Source organism: Salvelinus alpinus, chromosome 9 (assembly GCF_045679555.1).
Source record: "Salvelinus alpinus chromosome 9, SLU_Salpinus.1, whole genome shotgun sequence".
Taxonomy (NCBI): domain Eukaryota; kingdom Metazoa; phylum Chordata; class Actinopteri; order Salmoniformes; family Salmonidae; genus Salvelinus; species Salvelinus alpinus.
In genome coordinates, this window is record NC_092094.1 from 6803960 (window position 1) to 6829326 (window position 25367).

A 25367-nucleotide genomic window follows, 5' to 3' on the forward strand; every position below is an offset into this window, starting at 1 on the left:
CTTGGTCTGTGGTCGTTGCTCATCACTGTCAAACGTCCAGTATCTTCTATTGCTGAGGGATTCAGGAGCAGCAAGGATCGAACGAGATGGTTTCCTTGTTGAACTGTCTCCATAGAAAACTGATTGCAGCAGATGGATGACTTGGGAGTTAAACAGCAGATGTCTTTATGGAGGATGTGGATTACTAGAACATGTCATTGTAGGTTTGTCTCCAATACACACGATTTTACTATCAATACAAATTCTGTCGTGTGTGTAAATATATATTTCACATTGATGTTGGGTGACATGTAACAATGTGAAATATATGTACACACACACATTCATTTATATATATATATATATATATATATATATACACACACACACAGAGCGAGCTCTGGAAACACTGGGTAAAATGAACATTTTTGTTTTATTCTATAAACTACTGGCAACATTTCTCCCAAAATCCAAATATAAATAGTCATTTAGAGCATTTATTTTCAGAAAATGACAACTGGTCAAAATAACAAAAAATATGTAGTTCAGAAATCAACATTTGGTGGAATAACCCTATTTGTTCAATCATAGCTTTTATGCATCTTGGCATGCTCTCCCAACAGTTTTTCACATTGATGTTGGGGGACTTTATGCCACTCCTGGCGCAAAAATTCAAGCAGCTCGGCTTTGTTTGATGGCTTGTGACCATCCATCTTCCTCTTGATCACATTCCAGAGGTTTTTCAATGGGGTTCAGGGCTGGAGACTGGGAATCTGACAGATACCAGCCTTGCTGAAGCACCCCTGGATCATCACCGATCCTCCACCAAATTTCACAGTGGGTGCGAGACCTGGAGAGGCCTACAAGCCACAGTGACCTGGAGAGGCCTACAAGCCACAGAGACCTGGAGAGGCCTTCAAGCCACAGAGACCTGGAGAGGCTTACAAGCCACAGTGTCTCGCACCCACTGTGAAATTTGGTGGAGGATCGGTGATGATCTGGGGGTGCTTCAGCAAGGCTGGAATCGGGCAGATTTGTCTTTATGAAGGACGCATGAATCAAGCCACGTACGAGGTTGTCCTGGAAGAAAACTTGCTTCCTTCTTCTCTGACAACATTCCCCAACTCTGAGGATTGGTTTTCCCAGCAGGACAATGCTCCATGCCACACAGCCAGGTTAATCAAGGTGTGGATGAAGGACCACCAGATCAAGACTCTGTCATGGCCAGCCCAATCTCCAGACCTGAACCCCATTGAAAACCTCTGGAATGTGATCAGCTAGCTCAGAGGAGATGTCATCCTGCACCACATGCTGTCCAAAGTGTTTACGGACATATTCAATCTGTCGCCACATGCTTCAAAATGTCCACCATTGTTCCTGAACCCAAGAAAGCAAAGGTAACTGAACGAAATGACTATCGCCCCGTAGCACTCACTTCTGGCATCATGAAGTGATCAGCCCTCTCCTGTACTTCCTGTTCAACCATGACTGTGTGGCCAAGCATGCTTCCAACTCAATCATCAAGATTGCAGACAACCGTAGTAGGGCTGATTACCAACAATTAATGAGAGGGCCCTGGGATTGTGGTGCCAGGAAAATAACCGCTCACCCAATATCGACAATGTCGACTTCAGGAAACACCCCCCTATCCACATCGACGGGACCGCAGTGGAGAAGGTGGAAAGCTTCAAGTTCCTCGGCGTACACATCACTGACCAGCTGAAATGGTCCAGCCACACATAGTGTAGTGAAGAAGGCACAACAGCGCCTCTTCAACCTCAGGAGGCTGAAGAAATTTAGCTTGCCACCTAAAACCCTTAAACTTTTACAGATGCACAATTGAGAGCATCCTGTCGGGCTGTATCACCGTCTGAAAGCCACAGTTGGAGCCAGACCATCTGTCCTCTGGTGTTATTAAAAATAAAATGTAAAAGCTCGGCTTCAGCAGTAAATAATACCCAACAAGACACTTTTCCCAGATCTGTTTATACTGTATAGCCAACTGATGGTCGTTGTCATGGCAAGATGGCACAAACAGATCTGGGCTAGAGAGCGATGTCTTTCAGTAGGAAACCACATGCGTCAGCTCCAGAAGATCGAGACAGTCACTCTGAACATTAAGCGGGACCTTGGAGCTGCTCGTTGCTGCCACCAACACCTGTTTACTCTTACGAGACACACAAGATCCCGAGGAACACCTTGAAAAGGACTGGCCACCCCTCATAGCCTGGTTCCTCTCTAGGTTTCTTCCTAGGTTCTGGCCTTTCTAGGGAGTTTATCCTAGCCACCGTGCTTCTACACCTGCATTGCTTGCTGTTTGGGGTTTTAGGCTGGGTTTCTGTACAGCACTTTGAGATATCAGCTGATGTACGAAGGGCTATATAAATACATTTGATTTGAAATATGTATCCTGCAGGTGAGACGTCATTGTTCTTTTTCCTCTTGTACTTCCTCCTCCTAAGTATGACAGATGTAACTTGTCACTCATTATGTTCAACTCTCCAGATTGTTTTTTCCCCCACCATAGTTCTGTTTCACTCACCCAGGAGTTTAAGGCCATCACTCCCAGCGGCCTGGTTTGAACCGTTGACTGTAGGGGGTGGTATCGTGGTCCTTCTGCTCAGGACATCCAGCTCACTAAAGCAGCTGTACCACTGACTTTGGTCAGCCTGTTCTATCCCGTCCTCTGTACAGATGTTTTCAGTGAACATATACTTGTAACTCTTGCTGGGTTGGAGCCAGTTCAAGGTTGTTTGTGTTCCTGTCAAGATGTCCATTCTTAAAAAATCTTAATTCCATCAGCTGCAAACTCCCTGATGACATCTTTGGTAACCTAAACAGTTAGTCACCAACGCTCTGGATAACATGAAAAAAGCCTTACCAGATCATGCTAGGGCGAGTAAAATGGTCAGAGTGAGGTGTTCTCTCATTTGTGTCTGGAAATAGCTAGCAAGCAGCTAGCAAACACGCCAACGTTTGCCAGTTATCTTGAGTGCTTGACTGCCGTTGTGAATTCAGAACGCTCGGATCAAGTCTACTCCTCCGCCAGAGCGTCCAGTGTCCAGTCTGAATTTATGAACGCCCTGAGCGCACTCTGGCACTCCGGATTGAATTTACGAAAACCCCCATTACATTACATCACAGAAGACTGAAATATAACAACCGTTTGACATAAACACCCGATTTTCAGCTGAAAGAGTAAGAATCACAATTATAACATTTGATAGTTAAGAGACAGACAACCAATATCTCCTTCTTTCCCATAATAATGTTGCTCTTCTGTATCTACTAAATGATGGATGACTGTGAAGCCCTGCAGAGACCAGACAAGAGACCGGTTGTTGTGACAGATGAGTGTTTTTATACACAGTAAGGTGAACAGTATTATTTGCTGTCCGATTATCATGTATCATGTACTGTAGACGTTCAATCAATGGAGTAACAATCTGTCTAAGCTTCGTACTCGTCCAGTGTCCTTTTCGGACCACTGCGGATCGCAGTCATTCTGTGTTAAAATAGATATTCGTTTCTCGACGGTTGAGATGGGAACTCCGGAGTAGATGAGAGGATAACAAGGTAGCGGTTGGCGTACCAATCTGTTGGCGTGAAATGTCTGTCAGCCTCGGCTTCTCGAACTGGCTGGCTAGCTATTTATTTTCACTTCTCAAAAATAACTTAATCTTCAGCCAGGTCAAAAACAAATATATTGTAGACTTGGTTACTTAGCACTGTTGGCAGCTGTAGTTGGATGAAGCTGATGTATTCTAATGCAACTTTTATTGGGAAATCAATTTACTCAAGGATCTTTGAAACTGTGCGATCGCTTTTTGTTTTCAGTGCTCATTTCCCTGTTGCACCACTACGTTGCAACCGTGAAACAAGTCACCCATGCCACAGGAAGCTAAATAATAGTTCCCCAACTATATTCACAAACGCACATCACCAAAGAACAAAATAAGACAAGTTTCAAAACATTTAAGTGGAATGATTTAATCATCTCAGCAAAGTAAAAATAACATTATAAATCAGGGCTTTTCATCCCACATGCACAGTTCCCTTGAGTTCTTAACTTTATTTATTTTACTCTGAATATTCCAAGACCCTTACACTTGCCCTTAAATGTATCTGTTACAAAAAAATGTTTTGTTTTTTTCCTTCTCCAGAATGTATTTTCCCTCTGGTACCCATGCTCTTTGTCATGTTACAGGTCATCAAATACTTTTTCCTGGAGGACTTGTCCTGCTTTCCAGTTTGGTAAATGTGAGATGAACACTTGTCCATAAGAGAGAAGGATGTGGAATGAAAATAGACAATGTATAAAACATACAAAAATAGAAAGAAAGAAAGGCAAGCGTGTAGAGGCGTGATGTGTCTGTGGGGATAGTCCTGCGTTCGTTCTGGAGGCACTTTGGCACAGATTAATACCCCAGTTAAATACTCTCTTAACCCGTATGGGTAGAGCGCAGGGACATGGGAAGTGTATTACCTGGCTCGGGGTGGAGTCACACTACTGAGCCAAGCTCTACCTACTGCACTGGCCTGGTTATACATCTAATGTAAAAAAAAATAACATATTTGAGCCAGCACGGTGCGAGAGTGGAAAAGGAGTATAGTAACTCACAACAGGGCAGGATTGGTTTGTTTGACACCGGGTAAACACTGTAGTCAGCCAGACAGACACACCCACTACTGTACTGTAGTACAGGCAACCCTGAGGTGGGGGGGGGGGGGGGAACAACATGTGGCAAAAACATTTCAACAGAATGAGAAATGATAAAACATCAAGTCAGAAAAGCAGTGAACTTCTGGTGGGAATCTTTCATTTATGGAGAAAAATAAAGGGAGGAAGGAAGATCTCTGATTGAGGTCTTGATAAAGGCAGGTCCCATCACAAAAGAAGAGCAATCCTTGTCTGTCCTCTCTCTAGTCATTTCTCTACCTCCCCCTCAATGAAAGGAGAGCCACCCTTGTCCTCTCTCCCCTTCCTCCTATTCCTATCCTCTCAAAGGTAGAGCTCCTTGTCTAGGATATGATGCAGTTTCTCCCGGAGGACTCTGAAGCGAGGTCGCACAAGGGGGTCCAGGGTCCAGCACTGCTTCATGACTTCATACACCACCTCGGGACAGCCGTCCGGGGCGTCCATCTTGTAGCCCTTCTCTACGCGTGGTACCACCTCCTTCAGAGGCTGAGGGAGGAGAAGGTTGGGATGAGGAAATTGGAAAATAATTTTTAAAAAGGTGAAGAGGGGAGTGGACACGGGAGTCATTTACAGAGGATCAGAGTGGACACGGGAGTCATTTACAGAGGATCAGAGTGGACACGGGAGTCATTTACAGAGGATCAGAGTGGACACGGGAGTCATTTACAGAGGATCAGAGTGGACACGGGAGTCATTTACAGAGGATCAGAGTGGACACGGGAGTCATTTACAGAGGATCAGAGTGGACACGGGAGTCATTTACAGAGGATCAGAGTGGACACGGGAGTCATTTACAGAGGATCAGAGTGGACACGGGAGTCATTTACAGAGGATCAGAGTGGACACGGGAGTCATTTACAGAGGATCAGAGTGGACACGGGAGTCATTTACAGAGGATCAGAGTGGACACGGGAGTCATTTACAGAGGATCAGAGTGGACACGGGAGTCATTTACAGAGGATCAGAGTGGACACGGGAGTCATTTACAGAGGATCAGAGTGGACACGGGAGTCATTTACAGAGGATCAGAGTGGACACGGGAGTCATTTACAGAGGATCAGAGTGGACACGGGAGTCATTTACAGAGGATCAGAGTGGACACGGGAGTCATTTACAGAGGATCAGAGTGGACACGGGAGTCATTTACAGAGGATCAGAGTGGACACGGGAGTCATTTACAGAGGATCAGAGTGGACACGGGAGTCATTCATAGAGGATCAGAGTGGACACGGGAGTCATTTATAGAGGATCAGAGTGGACACGGGAGTCATTCATAGAGGATCAGAGTGGACACGGGAGTCATTTACAGAGGATCAGAGTGGACACGGGAGTCATTCATAGAGGATCAGAGTGGACACGGGAGTCATTCATAGAGGATCAGAGTGGACACGGGAGTCATTCATAGAGGATCAGAGTGGACACGGGAGTCATTTATAGAAATAGAATGACTTTTTATCTGTCTAGTAATTCTATTAGTATGTTATCATTGTCACTAAAGAACATAGCCTGTCAGAATGTTGACAACATATTAAGGAATATTATTATACTGGCCTATAACAGCAGTGTCCACATTTCAGATTTACTACATCAACTCTTTACTGCTTAAATTCATATATACTCTATAGCTGTCACACACCTGCCCAATCAGTGCTTATTCATAATCTGTCCAGGCAAAAAAGATACTTACAATTCTGGGGTAAGGCACTCGGCCAAAGGAGTAGATCTCCCACAGCAAGATCCCATAGCTCCACACATCTGACTTGGTGGAGAATTTCTGTTGATCAAGACAGCATTTCAGCTCATGTGTAACACATACAGTACATCATTAAAATGGTGCCAATCAGCAGTACAATACTATTGATATATTCTAAAATCTCAAGTCGACCTCTAACCCCTACTCCCTGTAGATCTCAGAGGATTAGATAAGTGTAAGCAATATGGTGGTAGCTCCATTTTGCCCTCTGATAGGCTAGATGGAATTGCTACCATATTGCTTTACACCTATCCAATCCCCTCCGATCAAAACAAGTTTCCAAGAGCAGGGGTTGGCAAACCTTTTGGCTCAAAGGCCACATACTATATGCGTGACGAAACGTGTAGCCTTTATTCATCTTCACATTGACACGCACCAACTAGTCTACTGTAGGTGTACATATGCCTGCAGAACGATTCTACCCTTGTACCATACCTACCCTTGTTTTGTTTTGTGAACACATTTTTCACAAAATTGATATCATTTATAACATCACATACACAGATCCTGCATCTCTACCCTTGTAAAGTACAAACAAAGTCACAATATGCAAACTTAAAAATAGATATATATTATATGACTGGAGACATGCAAAATGTAAAAAGCAGATGTGTAAAAAAAAAAAAAAAAAAATCTAAAATTTGAGTGAAACATGTTAAGAGCATTTCATTTGGATTGGTCGGTTTCTGAAAGCATATTAAGGAACAATTCTCATCTCCATTGTGAGCCATATGTACAATTATCCAATCACCTCAGCCCAAATCTGACTGATTAGTTATTACCTGTATCCAAGTGCATTGCTGGATAATTCTCACTGCATAACCATCACCATGGAAAAGCATCATCCTTGCCTACCCCAGTCATGGTTATTCGAGTCTTAAAATGTGAACAATGGGTCTGGTCACCTATCTTGGCAAGATAATCAAAAAGTCTGTGGTCATCTTTGATGTTGAGATTCTCATAAACAGCTGACAAGTGGTCATTTGTTAAATTTCACCTGTGATGGGATTTGTTGTAATTCATGACTGAGAACGTTTGTTCACACACATATCTGGACCTGAATAAAACAAGCGCCATTTGTTTTTTTTAAATGTTTGGGAACTTAGTTACATTCAGGGAGCCATAGAACTGTTCTATTGTAGCTGTTTTGTACTTCTCCTTCAAAAGCACTGTCACATTGGATGTCCATGAGCGCCAATTGTGTGTCTGGTGGTGCTTTCTCACTGTCGAAAGACAGGGGGCATGATAGAAGCTCCAGCTCAGTCTCTATCTTGGTGAAGTCTGAGAAGCGGCGGGAAAACTCAGCATGTAACTGTATGTCCCGATGTGGGCGCGTTCAGTGCAGCCAGTGTCGAAACGTGAGCGAAAGACCTGCTGCTCATTTGTCTGGAGAACATCGTAAGTTTGGCCTTGAATGCTTTCACGTTGGAATACAGTCCCAATGCACAAAAAAACACAATTTCCCAGCAGTTTCACATTTACATCGTTCAGATGGCCCAATGTGTCCACACCGAAAGCAAAGTTGCCCAGCAAGTCTTTCAACTCGGAAAAGTCGTCAGGTATGTTCCTTGATACGTTTGGTAAAGCCATGTCCCCTCTCCGTTCCCACACACGTCGAAATACTTTCACACATTTTAACGGTAAAAGTCCTGGTGCTCTGCCTATGTCACTGAGCAGCTGAATGAACTGATGATGGTTAAGATCCCTTGCCCGTATAAAGTTGACAAGTTTCACAGCTTTAACACACTTTTACACAGGGCTTCCTGACGAATAATACAGTGAATAAATATTCATTTCGAGTTAGGGCTTTCTTTTCCTTTGTCTTGTCATCTTTTTAGTCGGCCAATGTTTTGACCGGTTAGATTTGTTGATACGTTTGTCAGTTGGCTCCACGATAGATTCATTTTTTCCAAAGCAGTCAGAGCCCCTGTTTGTTCCCATCATTGATTCCATCGCAATAAGTTCCTCTGTTATTTCAAAGTTCTCATTTATTCCTGACAAAAATGTAAAGTTGAGCGCTGTCTGATGTCAGTAGTCTCATCCAGTGCTATTGAAAAAAAGAAGGACGCCATCTGTTTTTTCCCTTCAACCTCAGAGATTAGCTTCTCCCCTATCACTTCCACACGCCTGGTGGTGGTTCTGCGTGATAAACTAATGGTCTCGAAATGTTTTTTTACTCTCAGTACAAAGTATACCAGCAGTCGCCCCCATACACTCTTTCTCAAACTCCCTTTCAGCAAAAGGTTTGCTTTGCGATTTTATGTGCCACTATGTAGCTTGCCTTAGTTACGGAGTCTTGAGTAGAGCACCGTTTTAGTAAACGTATTTTGTTGGGCTTTTAAAATTTGTGGCAAGTTGAGGCCTTCCTTGCCTTTTCCTGAGAGGGCAGGTAGCTAGCGTAGTTAGCATGCTTGCTTGAAAAATGACAATTCAGATTATATTCCTTAAAAACGGCAACACTTTCTTGGCATATACAGTGGGGAGAACAAGTATTTGATACACTGCCGATTTTGCAGGTTTTCCTACTTACAAAGCATGTAGAGGTCTGTCATTTTTATCATAGGTACACTTCAACTGTGAGAGACGGAATCTAAAACAAAAATCCAGAAAATCACATTGTATGATTTTTAAGTAATTAATTTGCATTTTATTGCATGACATAAGTATTTGATCACCTACCAACCAGTAAGAATTCCGGCTCTCACAGACCTGTTAGTTTTTCTTTAAGAAGCCCTCCTGTTCTCCACTCATTACCTGTATTAACTGCACCTGTTTGAACTCGTTACCTGTATAAAAGACACCTGTCCACACACTCAATCAAACAGACTCCAACCTCTCCACAATGGCCAAGACCAGAGAGCTGTGTAAGGACATCAGGGATAAATTGTAGACCTGTACAAGGCTGGGATGGGCTACAGGACAATAGCCAAGCAGCTTGGTGAGAAGGCAACAACTGTTGGCACAATTATTAGAAAATGGAAGAAGTTCAAGATGACGGTCAATCACCCTCGGTCTGGGGCTCCATGCAAGATCTCACCTCGTGGGGCATCAATGATCATGAGGAATGTGAGGGATCAGCCCAGAACTACACGGCAGGACCTGGTCAATGACCTGAAGAGAGCTGGGACCACAGTCTCAAAGAAAACCATTAGTAACACACTACGCCGTCATGGATTAAAATCCTGCAGCGCACGCAAGGTCCCCCTGCTCAAGCCAGCGCATGTCCAGGCCCGTCTGAAGTTTGCCAATGACCATCTGGATGATCCAGAGGAGGAATGGGAGAAGGTCATGTGGTCTGATGAGACAAAAATAGAGCTTTTTGCTCTAAACTCCACTCGCCGTGTTTGGAGGAATAGAAGGATGAGTACAACCCCAAGAACACCATCCCAACCGTGAAGCATGGAGGTGGAAACATCATTCTTTGGGGATGCTTTTCTGCAAAGGGGACAGGACGACTGTACCGTATTGAAGGGAGGATGGATGGGGCCATGTATCGCGAGATCTTGACCAACAACCTCCTTCCCTCAGTAAGAGCATTGAAGATGGGTCGTGGCTGGGTCTTCCAGCATGACAACGACCCGAAACACACAGCCAGGGCAACTAAGGAGTGGCTCCGTAAGAAGCATCTCAAGGTCCTGGAGTGGCCTAGCCAGTCTCCAGACCTGAACCCAATAGAAAATCTTTGGAGGGAGCCGAAAGTCCGTATTGCCCAGCGACAGCCCCGAAACCTGAAGGATCTGGAGAAGGTCTGTATGGAGGAGTGGGCCAAAATCCCTGCTGCAGTGTGTGCAAACCTGGTCAAGAACTACAGGAAACGTATGATCTCTGTAATTGCAAACTAAGGTTTCTGTACCAAATATTCAGTTCTGCTTTTCTGATGTATCAAATACTTATGTCATGCAATAAAATGCAAATTAATTAATTAAATATCATACAATGTGATTTTCTGGATTTTTGTTTTAGATTCCTTCTCTCACAGTTGAAGTGTACCTATGATAAAAATTACAGACCTCTACATGCTTTGTAAGTAGGAAAACCTGCAAAATTGTCAGTGTATCAAATACTTGTTCTCCCCACTGTATGTTCAATATTAGTAAAAAAGTATTTTGCTGTCCATTCTTCTTTAAACAACATTCAGTGTCCACTTCTCATTTTCGCAGCACTCATTTTTCACATCAGAAGTCGTCAAGGAATGAACTGGCTGTGACGATGGAGCGCAGCGCCAGGCTACAGCGCCATCTATTGGAAACACAGAGCGCACCGCCAGGCTGGAGCGCCATCTATTGGAGGTTGTTTGTATATCATGGAATAAGTCATTTTAGGCCAAAAATCATAACTCAACATAATATTTAATACATTTTAAAAAATGTCTCTCGGGCCACAATGAAGTGCAGGCCATAGTTTGCCCCCCTTTGTCCTAGAGGGTTGATTTGAGATCCAGGCTCCTAAAGACAACAAGGAGAGTGACGAGTGAAACTGACGTCAATGTGCTAGCTAAGGAGTATAGATTCTTCCCTATCTGAATACAACCGCAGGGTAAACTTTCCATACCAGGGCTCAAACACGGGGCACTCTGCCTCGCTAACACGTGGCCCGCCCTCCGCCTCGCTAACACGTGGCCCGCCCTCCGCCTCGCTAACACGTGACCACCCTCCGCCTCGCTAACACGAGACCCGCCCTCCGCCTCGCTAACACGAGACCCGCCCTCCGCCTCGCTAACACGAGACCCGCCCTCCGCCTCGCTAACACGTGACCCGCCCGCCGCCTCGCTAACACGTGACCCGCCCTCCGCCTCGCTAACACGTGACCCGCCCTCCGCCTCGCTAACACGTGACCCGCCCTCCGCCTCGCTAACACGTGACCCGCCCTCCGCCTCGCTAACACGTGACCCGCCCTCCGCCTCGCTAACACGTGACCCGCCCTCCGCCTCGCTAACACGTGACCCGCCCTCCGCCTCGCTAACACGTGACCGCCCTCCTTGACAAAATACAAACCAGTTGAGCTATAGAAAACGATCAAATTCGAAAGCGACATTGAGGACATTTCAAGCTAGCTCTAGCACATTCTAATCTCCGTTACACTAGCCTACCTTTTCCCTCAGAGCCTCTGGGGAGGTCCACTTGATGGGCAGTTTGGCCGTGTCCTGATTGGATGAGGCCTCTTTGGTCAGGCCAAAGTCGCTGACCTTCGCGATGTTTTCGTCAGACACCAGAACGTTACGTGCCGCCAGGTCTCTGTGGACAAAGTTATTGGCCTCCAGATACTCCATGGCCTCACACACGTCACTACGGAGGAGGAGGGACACAGGCAACATTTAGTTGAATTATTTAATGTAAAGTTTACATTGGCAGTGAGGTCTCTGTTCAAGTTGTTGGCATCGAGATACTCCATCGCCTCAGACGCACGTCACAACGGGGAGGGGGGGGGGGGTCGACATGTAAAGAGTCTGACAATGCTGACCAAAATTGACAATGTTACAATTCCAACTGGCTGCTATGAGCCACTGTCAACAGACTTCTGGTAATATTATTGAAGATGTACAGATCAATCATCATCATACTCACAGTGAGAACTTGAGTAGACAATCCCCGAAGATCACCGTCCGGCCTCTGGAGCGCAGGTAGTCCACTAGACTGCCCTATAAAAGAGAGGTCTTCAGTGCTATCTGGTTCTTTATTTATATAACTATGTATTTATGTACTACCTTTAACTTAACTGAATCATAAAGAGCCTCCTACCTTGGCCATGTACTCGCTGACAATAAACAGGCTTCCCGTCTCCTCAACGATGACACCTATCAACTGAACCAGGTTATTGTGTCTCAGCTGCCTGCAGAAGAGGACCAACACACATTAGCAAGAGTTCAACATTTTAGAAAAGCTGTTTAAATAGCTGCACAGTAAACCAACACGTATTATTCAACCAAAGCCTCACAGATCATACAAACACTGATCTAGGAATACAATAAGGATGTTAAACACTTGACCAGAGGTGTGGTCCTCTCCCAAAGCCCTGAAACTGACCAGAGGTGTGGTCCTCTCTCAAAGCTCTGAAACTGACCAGAGGTGTGGTCCTCTCCCAAAGCTCTGAAACTGACCAGAGTTGTGGTCCTCTCCCAAAGCCCTGAAACTGACCAGAGTTGTGGTCCTCTCTCAAAGCCCTGAAACTGACCAGAGGTGTGGTCCTCTCCCAAAGCCCTGAAACTGACCAGAGGTGTGGTCCTCTCCCAAAGCCCTGAAACTGACCAGAGGTGTGGTCCTCTCCCAAAGCCCTGAAACTGACCAGAGGTGTGGTCCTCTCCCAAAGCCCTGAAACTGACCAGAGGTGTGGTCCTCTCCCAAAGCTCTGAAACTGACCAGAGGTGTGGTCCTCTCCTAAAGCCCTGAAACTGACCAGAGGTGTGGTCCTCTCCCAAAGCTCTGAAACTGACCAGAGGTGTGGTCCTCTCCCAAAGCCCTGAAACTAACCAGAGTTGTGGTCCTCTCCCAAAGCCCTGAAACTGACCAAACTGACCTCTCCCAAAGCTCTGAAACTGACCAGAGGTGTGGTCCTCTCTCAAAGCCCTGAAACTAACCAGAGTTGTGGTCCTCTCCCAAAGCTCTGAAACTGACCAGAGGTGTGGTCCTCTCCCAAAGCTCTGAAACTGACCAGAGGTGTGGTCCTCTCCCAAAGCCCTGAAACTGACCAGAGGTGTGGTCCTCTCCCAAAGCTCTGAAACTGACCAGAGGTGTGGTCCTCTCCCAAAGCTCTGAAACTGACCAGAGGTGTGGTCCTCTCCCAAAGCTCTGAAACTGACCAGAGGTGTGGTCCTCTCCCAAAGCTCTGAAACTGACCAGAGGTGTGGTCCTCTCCCAAAGCTCTGAAACTGACCAGAGGTGTGGTCCTCTCCCAAAGCTCTGAAACTGACCAGAGGTGTGGTCCTCTCCCAAAGCTCTGAAACTGACCAGAGGTGTGGTCCTCTCCCAAAGCTCTGAAACTGACCAGAGGTGTGGTCCTCTCCCAAAGCCCTGAAACTGACCAGAGTTGTGGTCCTCTCCCAAAGCCCTGAAACTTACGTCATAACTGAGGCCTCTGCGATGAAGGCCTGAGCCGTGGCATCATGCTTGATGCACTTCACAGCTACTTTGGTCCCTCTGTAGTCTCCCACCTTCACATCTGTAGGGAGAGATAGCCCATCCTGAGTCTGTCTGTTTAAACCTTCTACATCCTGGAAATACCTTGGCTCAATAGTCAGGGGTGGCAGTGAGCGGCACACTCTGTGTAAACGGTTTAAAACACCCCATCCTGCGTCAGTGAGAATGAGAGCATCCATTTCAGACCATTTCACACACACTCCAACAGAACAGGTATTGGGTGCAGTGGACTGAAGAGAGTACAGTGGACATCCCAGAACAGGGTTTTGATGCAGAGGAGTGATTGATAAGAACATATCGTTCCCCCAGAGGGCCTAACGTCCCCATACAACCGCAGACATACATCGACAGGCACATACATACTTGCCTCCAAACTCTCCCTTGCCTATGGACTGCTGAATGTTAAGCTCCTTCCTGTTCAGAGCCCAGCCGCTCCTAGAGAACTCATCCTGGGCTGCTACAGTTCCCTCCTCCAGCTTCGGCTTGATCAGTTTGGTGCAGAGACCATCTGCATCTTTGGTATAGTGCTGAGGACAGGGAGAGGACAGGGAGAGGAGAGAGAGAGGACAGGGAGAGGACAGGGAGAGGACAGGGAGAGGAGAGAGAGAGAGGAGAGGGAGAGGAGAGAGAGAGGACAGGGAGAGGAGAGAGAGAGGACAGGGAGAGGACAGAGAGAAGGCGTAGGTCAATAACATGACCCAGGAAGGGTTAAAGGTTATGAATAGTGGTGATGGTTGATAGGTTAGATTTGAACCCAGGGTTGAGGTCAATTCCATGTCAATTCAGTAAGTAGAAATAGAGTTGATCCCAACCCTGATAGGAACCTTAGGATTTATTCAGCAGGACCTAGCAGTAACCAACAGAGGGCAGCATTGTTAAAAATAGCAGAGCATTGGTTGGGGTTAAAAATATATATATACGCATGTCATCAACATGTGCTTTAGGTCAACAACTCAGTCCATGTACAGGGAAGAGAGAGAGAGGGGGGGGTTTAGAAGAAAGGAAGAGAGAGAGGGGGGGGTTTAGAAGGAAGGAAGAGAGAGAGGGGGGGGGTTTAGAAGGAAGGAAGAGAGAGAGGGGGGGGGGTTTAGAAGGAAGGAAGAGAGAGAGGGGGGGGGGTTTAGAAGGAAGGAAGAGAGAGAGAGGGGGGGTTAGAAGGAAGAGAGAGAGAGAGAGAGGGGGGGTTAGAAGGAAGGAAGAGAGAGAGAGAGAGAGGGGGGGTTAGAAGGAAGGAAGAGAGAGAGAGAGAGGGGGGGTTAGAAGGAAGGAAGAGAGAGAGAGAGGGGGGGGTTAGAAGGAAGGAAGAGAGAGAGAGGGGGGGTTTAGAAGGAAGGAAGAGAGAGAGAGAGGGGGGGGTTTAGAAGGAAGGAAGAGAGAGAGGGGGGGGGTTTAGAAGGAAGGAAGAGAGAGAGAGGGGGGGGTTTAGAAGGAAGGAAGAGAGAGAGAGGGGGGGGGTTTAGAAGGAAGGAAGAGAGAGAGAGAGGGGGGGGTTTAGAAGGAAGGAAGAGAGAGAGGGGGGGGGGTTTAGAAGGAAGGAAGAGAGAGAGAGGGGGGGGGGTTTAGAAGGAAGGAAGAGAGAGAGAGGGGGGGGTTTAGAAGGAAGGAAGAGAGAGAGGGGGGGGGTTTAGAAGGAAGGAAGAGAGAGAGAGGGGGGGTTTAGAAGGAAGGAAGAGAGAGAGAGGGGGGGGTTTAGAAGGAAGAGAGAGAGGGGGGGGTTTAGAAGGAGGAAGAGAGAGAGGGGGGGTTAAGAAGGAAGGAGAGAGAGAGAGGGGGGGTTAGAGGAAGGAAGAGAGAGAGGGGGGTTAAGAAGGAAGGAAGAGAGAGAGGGGGGGGTTAAGAAGGAAGGAAGAGAGAGAGGGGGGGGGGTTAAGAAGGAAGGAAGAGAGAGAGGGGGGGGTTAAGAAGGAAGGAAGAGAGAGAGAGAGGGGGGTTAAGAAGGAAGGAAGAGAGAGAGAGAGGGGGGTTAAGAAGGAAGGAGAGAGAGAGAGAGAGAGAGGGGGGTTAAGAAGGAAGGAAGAGAGAGAGAGAGAGAGGGGGGTTAAGAAGGAAGGAAGAGAGAGAGAGAGGGGGGTTAAGAAGGAAGGAAGAGAGAGAGAGAGGGGGGTTAAGAAGGAAGGAAGAGAGAGAGAGAGGGGGGTTAAGAAGGAAGGAAGAGAGAGAGAGAGGGGGGGTTAAGAAGGAAGGAAGAGAGAGAGAGAGGGGGGTTTAGAAGGAAGGAAGAAAGAGAGAGGGGGGTTAAGAAGGAAGGAAGAGAGCGAGGGGGGGGTTTAGAAGGAAGGAAGAGAGAGGGGTTTAGAAGGAAGGAAGAGAGGGGGGGTTTAGAAGGAAGGAAGAGAGGGAGAGGGGGGTTAAGGAAGGAAGAGAGAGAGGGGGGGTTTAGAAGGAAGGAAGAGAGAGAGGGGGGGTTTAGAAGGAAGAGAGAGAGAGGGGGGGTTAAGGAAGGAAGAGAGAGAGGAGGGGGGGTTTAGAATGAAGGAAGAAAGAGAGGGGGGGGTTAGAAGGAAGGAAGAGAGAGAGGGGGGGTTTAGAAGGAAGGAAGAGAGGGAGAGAGGGGGGGTTAAGAAGGAAGGAAGAGAGAGGGGGGGGGGTTTAGAAGGAAGGAAGAGAGGGAGAGAGGGGGTGGTTAAGAAGGAAGGAAGAGAGAGAGAGGGGGGGTTTAGAAGGAAGGAAGAGAGAGAGGGGGGTTTAGAAGGAAGGATGAGAGAGAGAGGGGGGGGGTTAAGAAGGAAGGATGAGAGAGAGAGAGAGAGAGGGGGGGGTTAAGAAGGAAGGAAGGAAGAGAGAGAGAGAGGGGGGGGATTAAGAAGGAAGGAAGAGAGAAAAGAGAGAGAGAGGGGGGTTAAGAAGGAAGGATGAGAGGGTGGTTTTGAAAGTGAAAGCCGAATCAGGTGTCTTCAGGTGAAATGATCTAGAACCTACTGCTAACAAACCGTCTGCGGCCAGAACACCTCGCTAACAGCGAAACCATGTCTGTACAGTCAACAACGGTGCTCAGTGCTCTCACACTCTGCTTGCAAAATAATAGACATCTTTTTTGTCCAGGTGGAAAGCTCCTTGGTACCAGTTCGCTTTAGGAGCCGGTCCCAATTCCTTCCCTACATTTTCCCCTTGGCCCTAGCCCTTTGATGTTTGCAGACCTGTAAAGGTGGACGCAATATGGTGGAATCTCCACAACTACACTGTTTAAACCTATCTAGACTATTCAGATCTACCACAGTCAAAATGGTAAGGGCCAAGGGGTCAGGGGTCAGGTTTAGGGGGTAGGGAGCGATTGGGTGGCTTATATATAGGTCTTCCCCTGTACCTCCACCAGCTGCATGAGGTTCTCGAAGAACTCATCCTCGTCGATGCTGAGCTGACCCTCCTTGTAGACGATACGGTAGTGTTCCACCTTGCCGTCACAGCTGACACACAGAGTGTAGTCACCGGGGTAGTTGGTGCTCTCTCTGACCAGGAACAGGCCCGTCTCTGGGGGGATCAGGAGACTCTCTGCCTGCTCCCTGGTGATCTTACCATGGAACCATCTGGAAATGGGGGACGGGGGGGGAAATCAAAATTGTTGTCAACAGTTGTCACAAAACACACACTCACACACACACACACACTTCTCAGAACTGAAGCATGTGGGAGATTGAAAGAAACCAACAGGAAACCTTGCAGACAGACAGGCAGATAGACAGGCAGACAGACAGGCAGATAGACAGCACAGAGTACACAGCGGTGCTGGAAACAGACAGTGAACTACAGTTACAGGGCAGAGTTGACAGAGGCAGGACTCAGCCCAGCACGGCCCAACTGGGGGTTTAGATTCACATAACAGGAGCTGCACTGCCACGACAAACAGCCGATCTGCACTGTACAATCACACTGATACACCCAGATACACCCAGAAACACACTGAAACACCCAGAAACACCCTGAAACACCCTGAAACACACTGAAACACACTGAAACACACTGAAACACACTGAAACACACAGATACACACACAGATACACACACAGATACACACACAGATACACACACTGAAACACACACTGAAACACACACTGAAACACACTGAAACACACTGAAACACACTGAAACACACAGATACACACAGATACACACTGAAAAACAGAAACCGTTCAACCTGAGTATTAGTCACTGAGCGGTGAACTACAACTGAAAGTCGTAAATGTTTCATAGTTTGATTTCACTTTGTCATACTTTACACTGAATGTGTTTGTTCTTTAATTGATGAGAGCTCTTACAACAACAAAAACACATTCCTATGTATGTATTGCAATACATACAAAATGGCACAATAAAACTTAAAATCTACCCTTATTAACCGACTGTTGACCCTAAATGGTACTCCTGACAGCCATCTTTACTGTTACACCGCCACTGGCCAGTCCTGCAGCAACACCGCGCCACTGGCCAGTCCTGCAGCAACACCGCGCCACTGGCCAGTCCTGCAGCAACACCGCGCCACTGGCCAGTCCTGCAGCAACACCGCGCCACTGGCCAGTCCTGCAGCAACACCGCGCCACTGGCCAGTCCTGCAGCAACACCGCGCCACTGGCCAGTCCTGCAGCAACACCGCGCCACTGGCCAGTCCTGCAGCAACACCGCGCCACTGGCCAGTCCTGCAGCAACACCGCGCCACTGGCCAGTCCTGCAGCAACACCGCGCCACTGGCCAGTCCTGCAGCAACACCGCGCCACTGGCCAGTCCTGCAGCAACACCGCGCCACTGGCCAGTCCTGCAGCAACACCGCGCCACTGGCCAGTCCTGCAGCAACACCGCGCCACTGGCCAGTCCTGCAGCAACACCGCGCCACTGGCCAGTCCTGCAGCAACACCGCCACTGGCCAGTCCTGCAGCAACACCGCCACTGGCCAGTCCTGCAGCAACACCGCCACTGGCCAGTCCTGCAGCAACACCGCCACTGGCCAGTCCTGCAGCAACACCGCGCCACTGGCCAGTCCTGCAGCAACACCGCGCCACTGGCCAGTCCTGTAGCAACACCGCCACTGGCCAGTCCTGTAGCAACACCGCCACTGGCCAGTCCTGCAGCAACACCGCCACTGGCCAGTCCTGCAGCAACACCGCCACTGGCAGTGTATTGATGGGAAGTCATTTCAGTACAACATGGAGTGATGACTGTACTGTACTTCCAGCAACCTTTTAAATGATTCAGACTGGTTTAACCAGGCTATGGAGACTGTACTGTACTTCCAGCAACCTTTTAAATGATTCAGACTGGTTTAAACCAGGCTATGGAGACTGTACTTCCAGCAACGTTTTAAATGATTCAGACTGGTTTAACCAGGCTATGGAGACTGTACTTCCAGCAACCTTTTAAATGATTCAGACTGGTTTAAACCAGGCTATGGAGACTGTACTTCCAGCAACGTTTTAAATGATTCAGACTGGTTTAACCAGGCTATGGAGACTGTACTTCCAGCAACCTTTTAAATGATTCAGACTGGTTTAAACCAGGCTATGGAGACTGTACTTCCAGCAACGTTTTAAATGATTCAGACTGGTTTAACCAGGCTATGGAGACTGTACTTCCAGCAACGTTTTAAATGATTCAGACTGGTTTAAACCAGGCTATGGAGACTGTACTTCCAGCAACCTTTTAAATGATTCAGACTGGTTTAACCAGGCTATGGAGACTGTACTTCCAGCAACCTTTTAAATGATTCAGACTGGTTTAACCAGGCTATGGAGACTGTACTGTACTTCCAGCAACGTTTTAAATGATTCAGACTGGTTTAACCAGGCTATGGAGACTGTACTTCCAGCAACGTTTTAAATGATTCAGACTGGTTTAACCAGGCTATGGAGACTGTACTTACGGCATTAGACTCAGCTTGCCCCCTTGCTTCACCCCTTCCCTCTTCTGGACGTAGTTAGCTGGGATGGTACCTTCTCGACCTGCTGTGTTCTTGGCTTTGTACCAGTTGGGGTCCTGGGACAAAACATGTCACCGTTACTCTGATTAGAAGATCAGGGTTGACTGAGTAAATAACGTAGAGAGATGGACAACATTACTGAAACCCTCTGGAGGACTTGGTCCTACATGATGCGTTCTGTCACCTGGGGCCGCGTGGCAAATACCCAGAAAACACAAAAGGACAGTGATATACAGCCCACCTCCTCAGACCATCAACGCATAGATGTGACCTCTTTCCTAGAGGATGTTGGCTGCTTCCGTCTGATTGGATGTCTTATAACCTTTTGGATTGGTCAACAATTGATTTTTGAAGTCAGATCTGGTATAAATGGAATGAAGGTATTTTCTTCTCCCTGGGACTTGCCTAGTTAGATTTTAAAAAAGGCTAAATAAAAATAAAAACATGTTTTAAAATTGTCCTTGTTCAGCCCGCCATGGAAAGGTTGTATGATCAAGTCTCATGTCCTAGGCGTCCAGGCCCAATGGCCCAGCAGGCATCTCTATGGTCATGCTTGGTCTTGTAACCCCATTAGATATGGAACCCTAGACTGGGAATGTTCATTGGTAAAAATGTCAGTATTGTCTTGTAACTAAAGATTTATGTATTTTTTTAAATTATTATTTATTTAATTAAAGATTTATGTCTTACATTTGATTTCGTTCATTTTTACAATGATATTTAATAACACTTGTGTTTTTTGCATTTTGCTTCTCATGAACATTTGTTGATAATAGTGATCTGAATTAATGGTTTAACTATATTCAAAATGGAGGCAGATGGTAAATGTATAATCCAGGTGGTAAATTTATAATCCGTGGTGGTAAATTTATAATCCAGGTGGTAAATTTATAATCCGTGGTGGTAAATTTATAATCCGTGGTGGTAAATTTATAATCCAGATGGTAAATTTATAATCCAGGTGGTAAATTTATAATCCGTGGTGGTAAATTTATAATCCAGATGGTAAATTTATAATCCAGATGGTAAATTTATAATCCGTGGTGGTAAATTTATAATCCAGATGGTAAATTTATAATCCGTGGTGGTAAATTTATAATCCAGGTGGTAAATTTATAATCCGTGGTGGTAAATTTATAATCCGTGGTGGTAAATTTATAATCCGTGGTGGTAAATTTATAATCCAGATGGTAAATTTATAATCCAGGCTGTATCACATCCGACAGTGAGTGGGAGTCCCGTAGGGTGGTGAACATTTGGCCCAGCGTCGTCCGGGTTTGGCCGTCATTGTAAATAAGAATTTGTTCTTAACTGACTTGACTAGTTAAATAAAAAGGTTACATAATAAAATCTAGATTGTTAAATATTATTTAGTACTACGCCTCCTTTAAAAAAAACTTTCTAAACTATTTTTTTTCCCTTCTTTACAATTTCAAGAAACACGACAATAATGTGAAAGATTAAGCCTTCGTTTCTCCTTAAAAGATAAACCATTTGGTCTGTTTTCTAGTCTCGCTTGCCAGAGAGACAATGGCAGCTGTGGTAAAAGACAACCTGCTTCCTAAACATGGAGAGTTAGGTACTTTACCTTAGTGACAACGATGATAGTTAAGACATCTCCTTTGTTGAAGGGCAAATCCTGCTCTGTGGTGCCCTTGAAGTTGTACTTGGCCATACACTCCGTGCCCCGTGGCCATGTTGGGGTCTGAGGGACAGGAGGAGTGAGGAAAAGGTTATCACAAAAAAAGCAAAAGTGGAATTAATTGATTTAATCTGGCTGGAAAGTGAAGTGACCTCAACCCTGCAATAAACCAGTTCAATGACAATAGTTGGTGTAGTGCAGGGGTTCTGAAACGTCTCATCGGGGACCACCAGACGTTCCGTGGATCTTAACTACTCCAGGGGCCAGCACACCTGATTCAACTTGTCGACTGACCATCAAGCTCCCTGAATAGGTGAATCAGGTGAGCTGGTTCGGGGCTACAACTAAAATCAATGACATGTTGTATAATACTGTGCTATTCTATTCAACATGAAGCCATCTTTGTTTGTGATCTCCAGGTCTCACCTGGGATTCAGACATGCTGAAAAAGGCAGTGGGGTCTCCTGACGCAGGCCTCACACACCAGACGCTACCATAACACACTAACACACACACACACACCTGTGGAGAGACAAGAAGCGAACGTTACAGACAATACAGTGGACAACCTAAGTAGACAGCCACCACCTAAACTCAACAATTCAAAATGTGGCAGTCAGTAGCCCCATCTGAAAGTAAAGCATGTGAAGAACACAGAGGAGTATATAAATAACAGCCGGCAGTAGAAAGCAGAAGTAAGCAGATCTTTTTGAGAAAAAAAAATGGAAAAAAAATCCCATCTCACTTTCGCAACTGTGTGTAAGCAAGTTTCCATTACGATCCAACGGTGTCACCGTTGGGGGGGGGGGGGGGGGGGGTAATCTTCGGTTCAAATCAATAATAATTCTCGAGTTCTCAGCAACATTTCAGTTTGGCCCAGCCCACAATCTTATACGGGAGGTAAAACTGCAGGTTAATGTGGCGTACGTAAAAGACGATTTATGGTCATTCCCGGAATCTGCATTGGCCGTACAATGTTTAGTGCGATGCGGCCTTCGCAGAAGTCAAGGCATTCCTACTTCTTGCGCTCCTGCAGAGCTGTTGTGAAGGAAGCTGTCAAAAGAAGTGAGTTTATACAGGACGTACCGCCCCCCACCCCCTACCGTCAACCAATCATGTCAATGCAGAGCCCTCCACATTGTTACAGAATTTGGGAGGCACACGGCGATGCGATACGGAGCTCGATTTGGCCTCGGCAAGCCTCTAGAGGTACCGCGATTGCGTCACACCCTCCGTACGGAGCCTCTGGACCAAAGCTTAAAGACGATGAAGAGATCCTCACTAGTAATGACCAGTTTAACATACCTACACATGGTTGTGTGACAAATAAAATGTTATTTTATTTATTTTTCGGGGGCCTGTTCAAATAGATTCTTCACAGGAATATGTGGTAAACATAGAGAAAGACAGAGATATCATCTTTATATGTCCCATTGTGGCCGTCTATGAGCGCACGGGCAGCCCCACTGAGGGTTCCATCTCCATTTTGAAGTAGTGCATTTTTTCTTTTTAAAATGACTTCTATGAGTTGACAAACTGAAAGGGTTTATACCGCCACATAGTGTGTTTGAACAGGAATAAAAAGGTACTGACTTATTTACTGCCATCTACAGTACAGTTATGGAATATTTGCTTTCAACTATAATTCATTGGCTTCTGATGACCCGGATAGAATCATGTGATCCTTCCTTCACCCATAGGAAGGCCCACCCAGTTGACTATTTTAAAATGGTGAAGCTCTCAATGGAAATGTCCATGCCAAAACAGTTTATATCCACCTAGAGTCCTCTATCTAACTCTATGGTGGTAAATTCCCACTTGGTTTCGAACGCAGTATATATCCTCCTACTCAGTTTTAAAACTAGCCTGGTCCCAGATCTGTATAAACAACTCAATGACCATAAGAGTTGGCAAGAAAATACAAACAGATCTGGAACCAGGCTAATTAAAAGCAACTATGAAACAAAAATATATTTTTTAATTTGTTTCATTCCATAATGGAGAAGACATCCGATTCCTTTTCCCACCAAAACAGTTGAAAGTTGATACTTTCAGCCCCAGTGAATATACTGTAGGGTTAATATAGTTCTCCTCAACACTGGAATGGAAACTAGTGGTTGGACCATTAATCCTCATTCTTGATTTTCTAGGTTGGCAGACACTAACCATAGGGAGGGAAGCGTTTTTAAAACATATTTTATTCTAAAATCGGCCACAGTAAATTACATATGGATGTACTGACATAGTATTTATACACAAAACAGAGCAGCATGTAGAAGCATAGATGATGTCATTAACAGAACAGACAAACCCATTCTAGTAATTCTGTTTCTATGCACATGCACGGCCCATGAGTGATGTCATCATCCCGGGACAAACCACTTCCCAGCCAGGGTCAGTTCCCATGGACGAGTCCTAGGCCGTGTTCATTAGGGACCAAATGAAAAGACTGAACACAGGGAGCGACTACCTGGACCTGTTCCAATGTGAAATGCACATGTTCCCTATTCCACTGTTTTATAAAAGGTTTTCTGTTGCATGCCCTAATGAACAGGACCCTGGCTGAGTAACGACGTGAGATCATTTCCTCTCAGGGACATATCACAGAGAGAACCCATTACAGCTAGAGAGGCCTGCCAATGGTGAACTTCCTGTACGACAGAGAGCCAAGACTGATTAATCCACACTAGGGTAGGTTCACTGAAAAACACACTTAGAGACAGAGAGACAGAGAGAGAGAGAGAGGCAGAGAGAGAGAGAGACAGAGAGAGAGAGACACAGAGAGAGAGAGACAGAGACACAGAGAGAGAGAGACAGAGACACAGAGAGAGAGAGACAGAGACACAGAGAGAGAGAGAGACACAGAGAGAGAGAGAGACACAGAGAGAGAGAGAGAGAGAGAGAGACACAGAGAGAGAGAGAGAGACACAGAGAGAGAGAGAGACAGACTAACACACTGAATCCTCAGGACCAGAACATCCAATCTATCTGAATAAAACAAATTACGACACAATCAAAACAAAACTACATTGCTTATTGGGAAACACAAGCACAAACACAAAGCAAAATGCAGTGCTATCTGGCCCTAAATCAGCAGTACACCATGGCAAACTATTAGACCGTGGTTACTGATCACAACCTTAGAAAAACCTTGACAAAGTACAGGCTCAGTGAGCACAGCCTTGCCAATGAGAACGGTAGACACAGGAAACCTGGCTCCCTGTAGAGGAAAGGCTATGCAACCACTGCACAACAGCAGAACCTGAGACAGAGCTGCATTTCCTGACAAAATATAAAAAATATGAAACAATTAGTGTCATTTCCCCAAATTTTAAACCCTGATTCAAGGTTTCAATTCAAAGACTTCTCTGATGAGAGTAGACTACCCGTCCTGTTGGGGGAGGACGCAGAGAGCTGTGGGTTGGCAGCGTACTGCATTGCTGCCTTCCATAAAATGAGGCACAGTGTCTGACAGACCAATCAACCTGCACATGTCCTCTACTGTATGCTTATTGTTATTGTTGAATGTATGGTTATTTTGACCCTTGGTTATTGTTGTTACTGTTGTCCCGTTGACAATTTTGATTCTTATTATCTTCATATTGTAAATATCCAAAGTAAGCTTTTGGAAATATGTACATTGTTACATCATGCCAATAAAGCAAATTGAATTGAGAAAGACAGACGGAGAGACACAATTCCCATACTTTAATGATGACAGCTTCGCCATCCTGGTGGGGTAAATCAATCATTTCCAGGCCCAGGGACATGTACTAGTCTGTGGCGACCTAAATGCCAGAACTGGACAAGAACCTGACACCCTCAGCACACAGGGGGACAAACACCTACCAGGAAGTGACAGCATTCCTTCTCCAATATGCCCCCCTAGACACAACTATGACAATATAACCAACAAAAACGGGTCACAACTCCTGCAGCTCAGTCAACCGCTGGGTATGTACATAGTCAATGGTAGGCTTCGAGGGGACGGTAGGTACACCTATAGCTCATCTCTTGGCAGTAGTACTGTAGACTACTTTATTACTGACCTCAACCCAGAGTCTCTTAGAGCGTTCACAGTCAGTCCACTGACACCCCTATCAGATCACAGCAAAACCACAGTCTACTTGAACAGAGCAATACTCAAATCATGAGGATTCAAAGCCAAAGGAACTGAAAAATATTAAGAAATGCTATATATGGAAGGAAAGTAGTGTGGAAACCTACCAAAAAACAATTAGGCAACAAATTCAATC

General features: G+C 46.0%; 1 protein-coding gene across 2 annotated transcripts in view; it reads right to left on the bottom strand.

Annotated features, from left to right (window-relative positions):
- Positions 1 to 3949: 3949 nt before the first annotated feature.
- Positions 3950 to 25367, bottom strand: part of LOC139584222 (tyrosine-protein kinase CSK-like) — a 35161-nt gene continuing 13743 nt past the window's right edge. The window contains exons 2-12 of one of the 2 annotated variants that reach the window (XM_071415824.1): positions 21538 to 21633; positions 21058 to 21174; positions 19413 to 19525; positions 16869 to 17088; positions 13932 to 14091; positions 13487 to 13586; positions 12170 to 12260; positions 11996 to 12069; positions 11521 to 11716; positions 6366 to 6452; positions 3950 to 5164 (exon numbers count right to left, since the gene is read on the bottom strand). In XM_071415824.1, the coding sequence (XP_071271925.1) occupies positions 4982 to 5164; positions 6366 to 6452; positions 11521 to 11716; positions 11996 to 12069; positions 12170 to 12260; positions 13487 to 13586; positions 13932 to 14091; positions 16869 to 17088; positions 19413 to 19525; positions 21058 to 21174; positions 21538 to 21552 (1356 nt within the window). In that variant the 5' untranslated portion in view covers positions 21553 to 21633 and the 3' untranslated portion in view covers positions 3950 to 4981. The remainder of the gene's footprint in view (positions 5165 to 6365; positions 6453 to 11520; positions 11717 to 11995; positions 12070 to 12169; positions 12261 to 13486; positions 13587 to 13931; positions 14092 to 16868; positions 17089 to 19412; positions 19526 to 21057; positions 21175 to 21537; positions 21634 to 25367) is intronic. The other variant, XM_071415825.1, reaches the window with a different exon arrangement.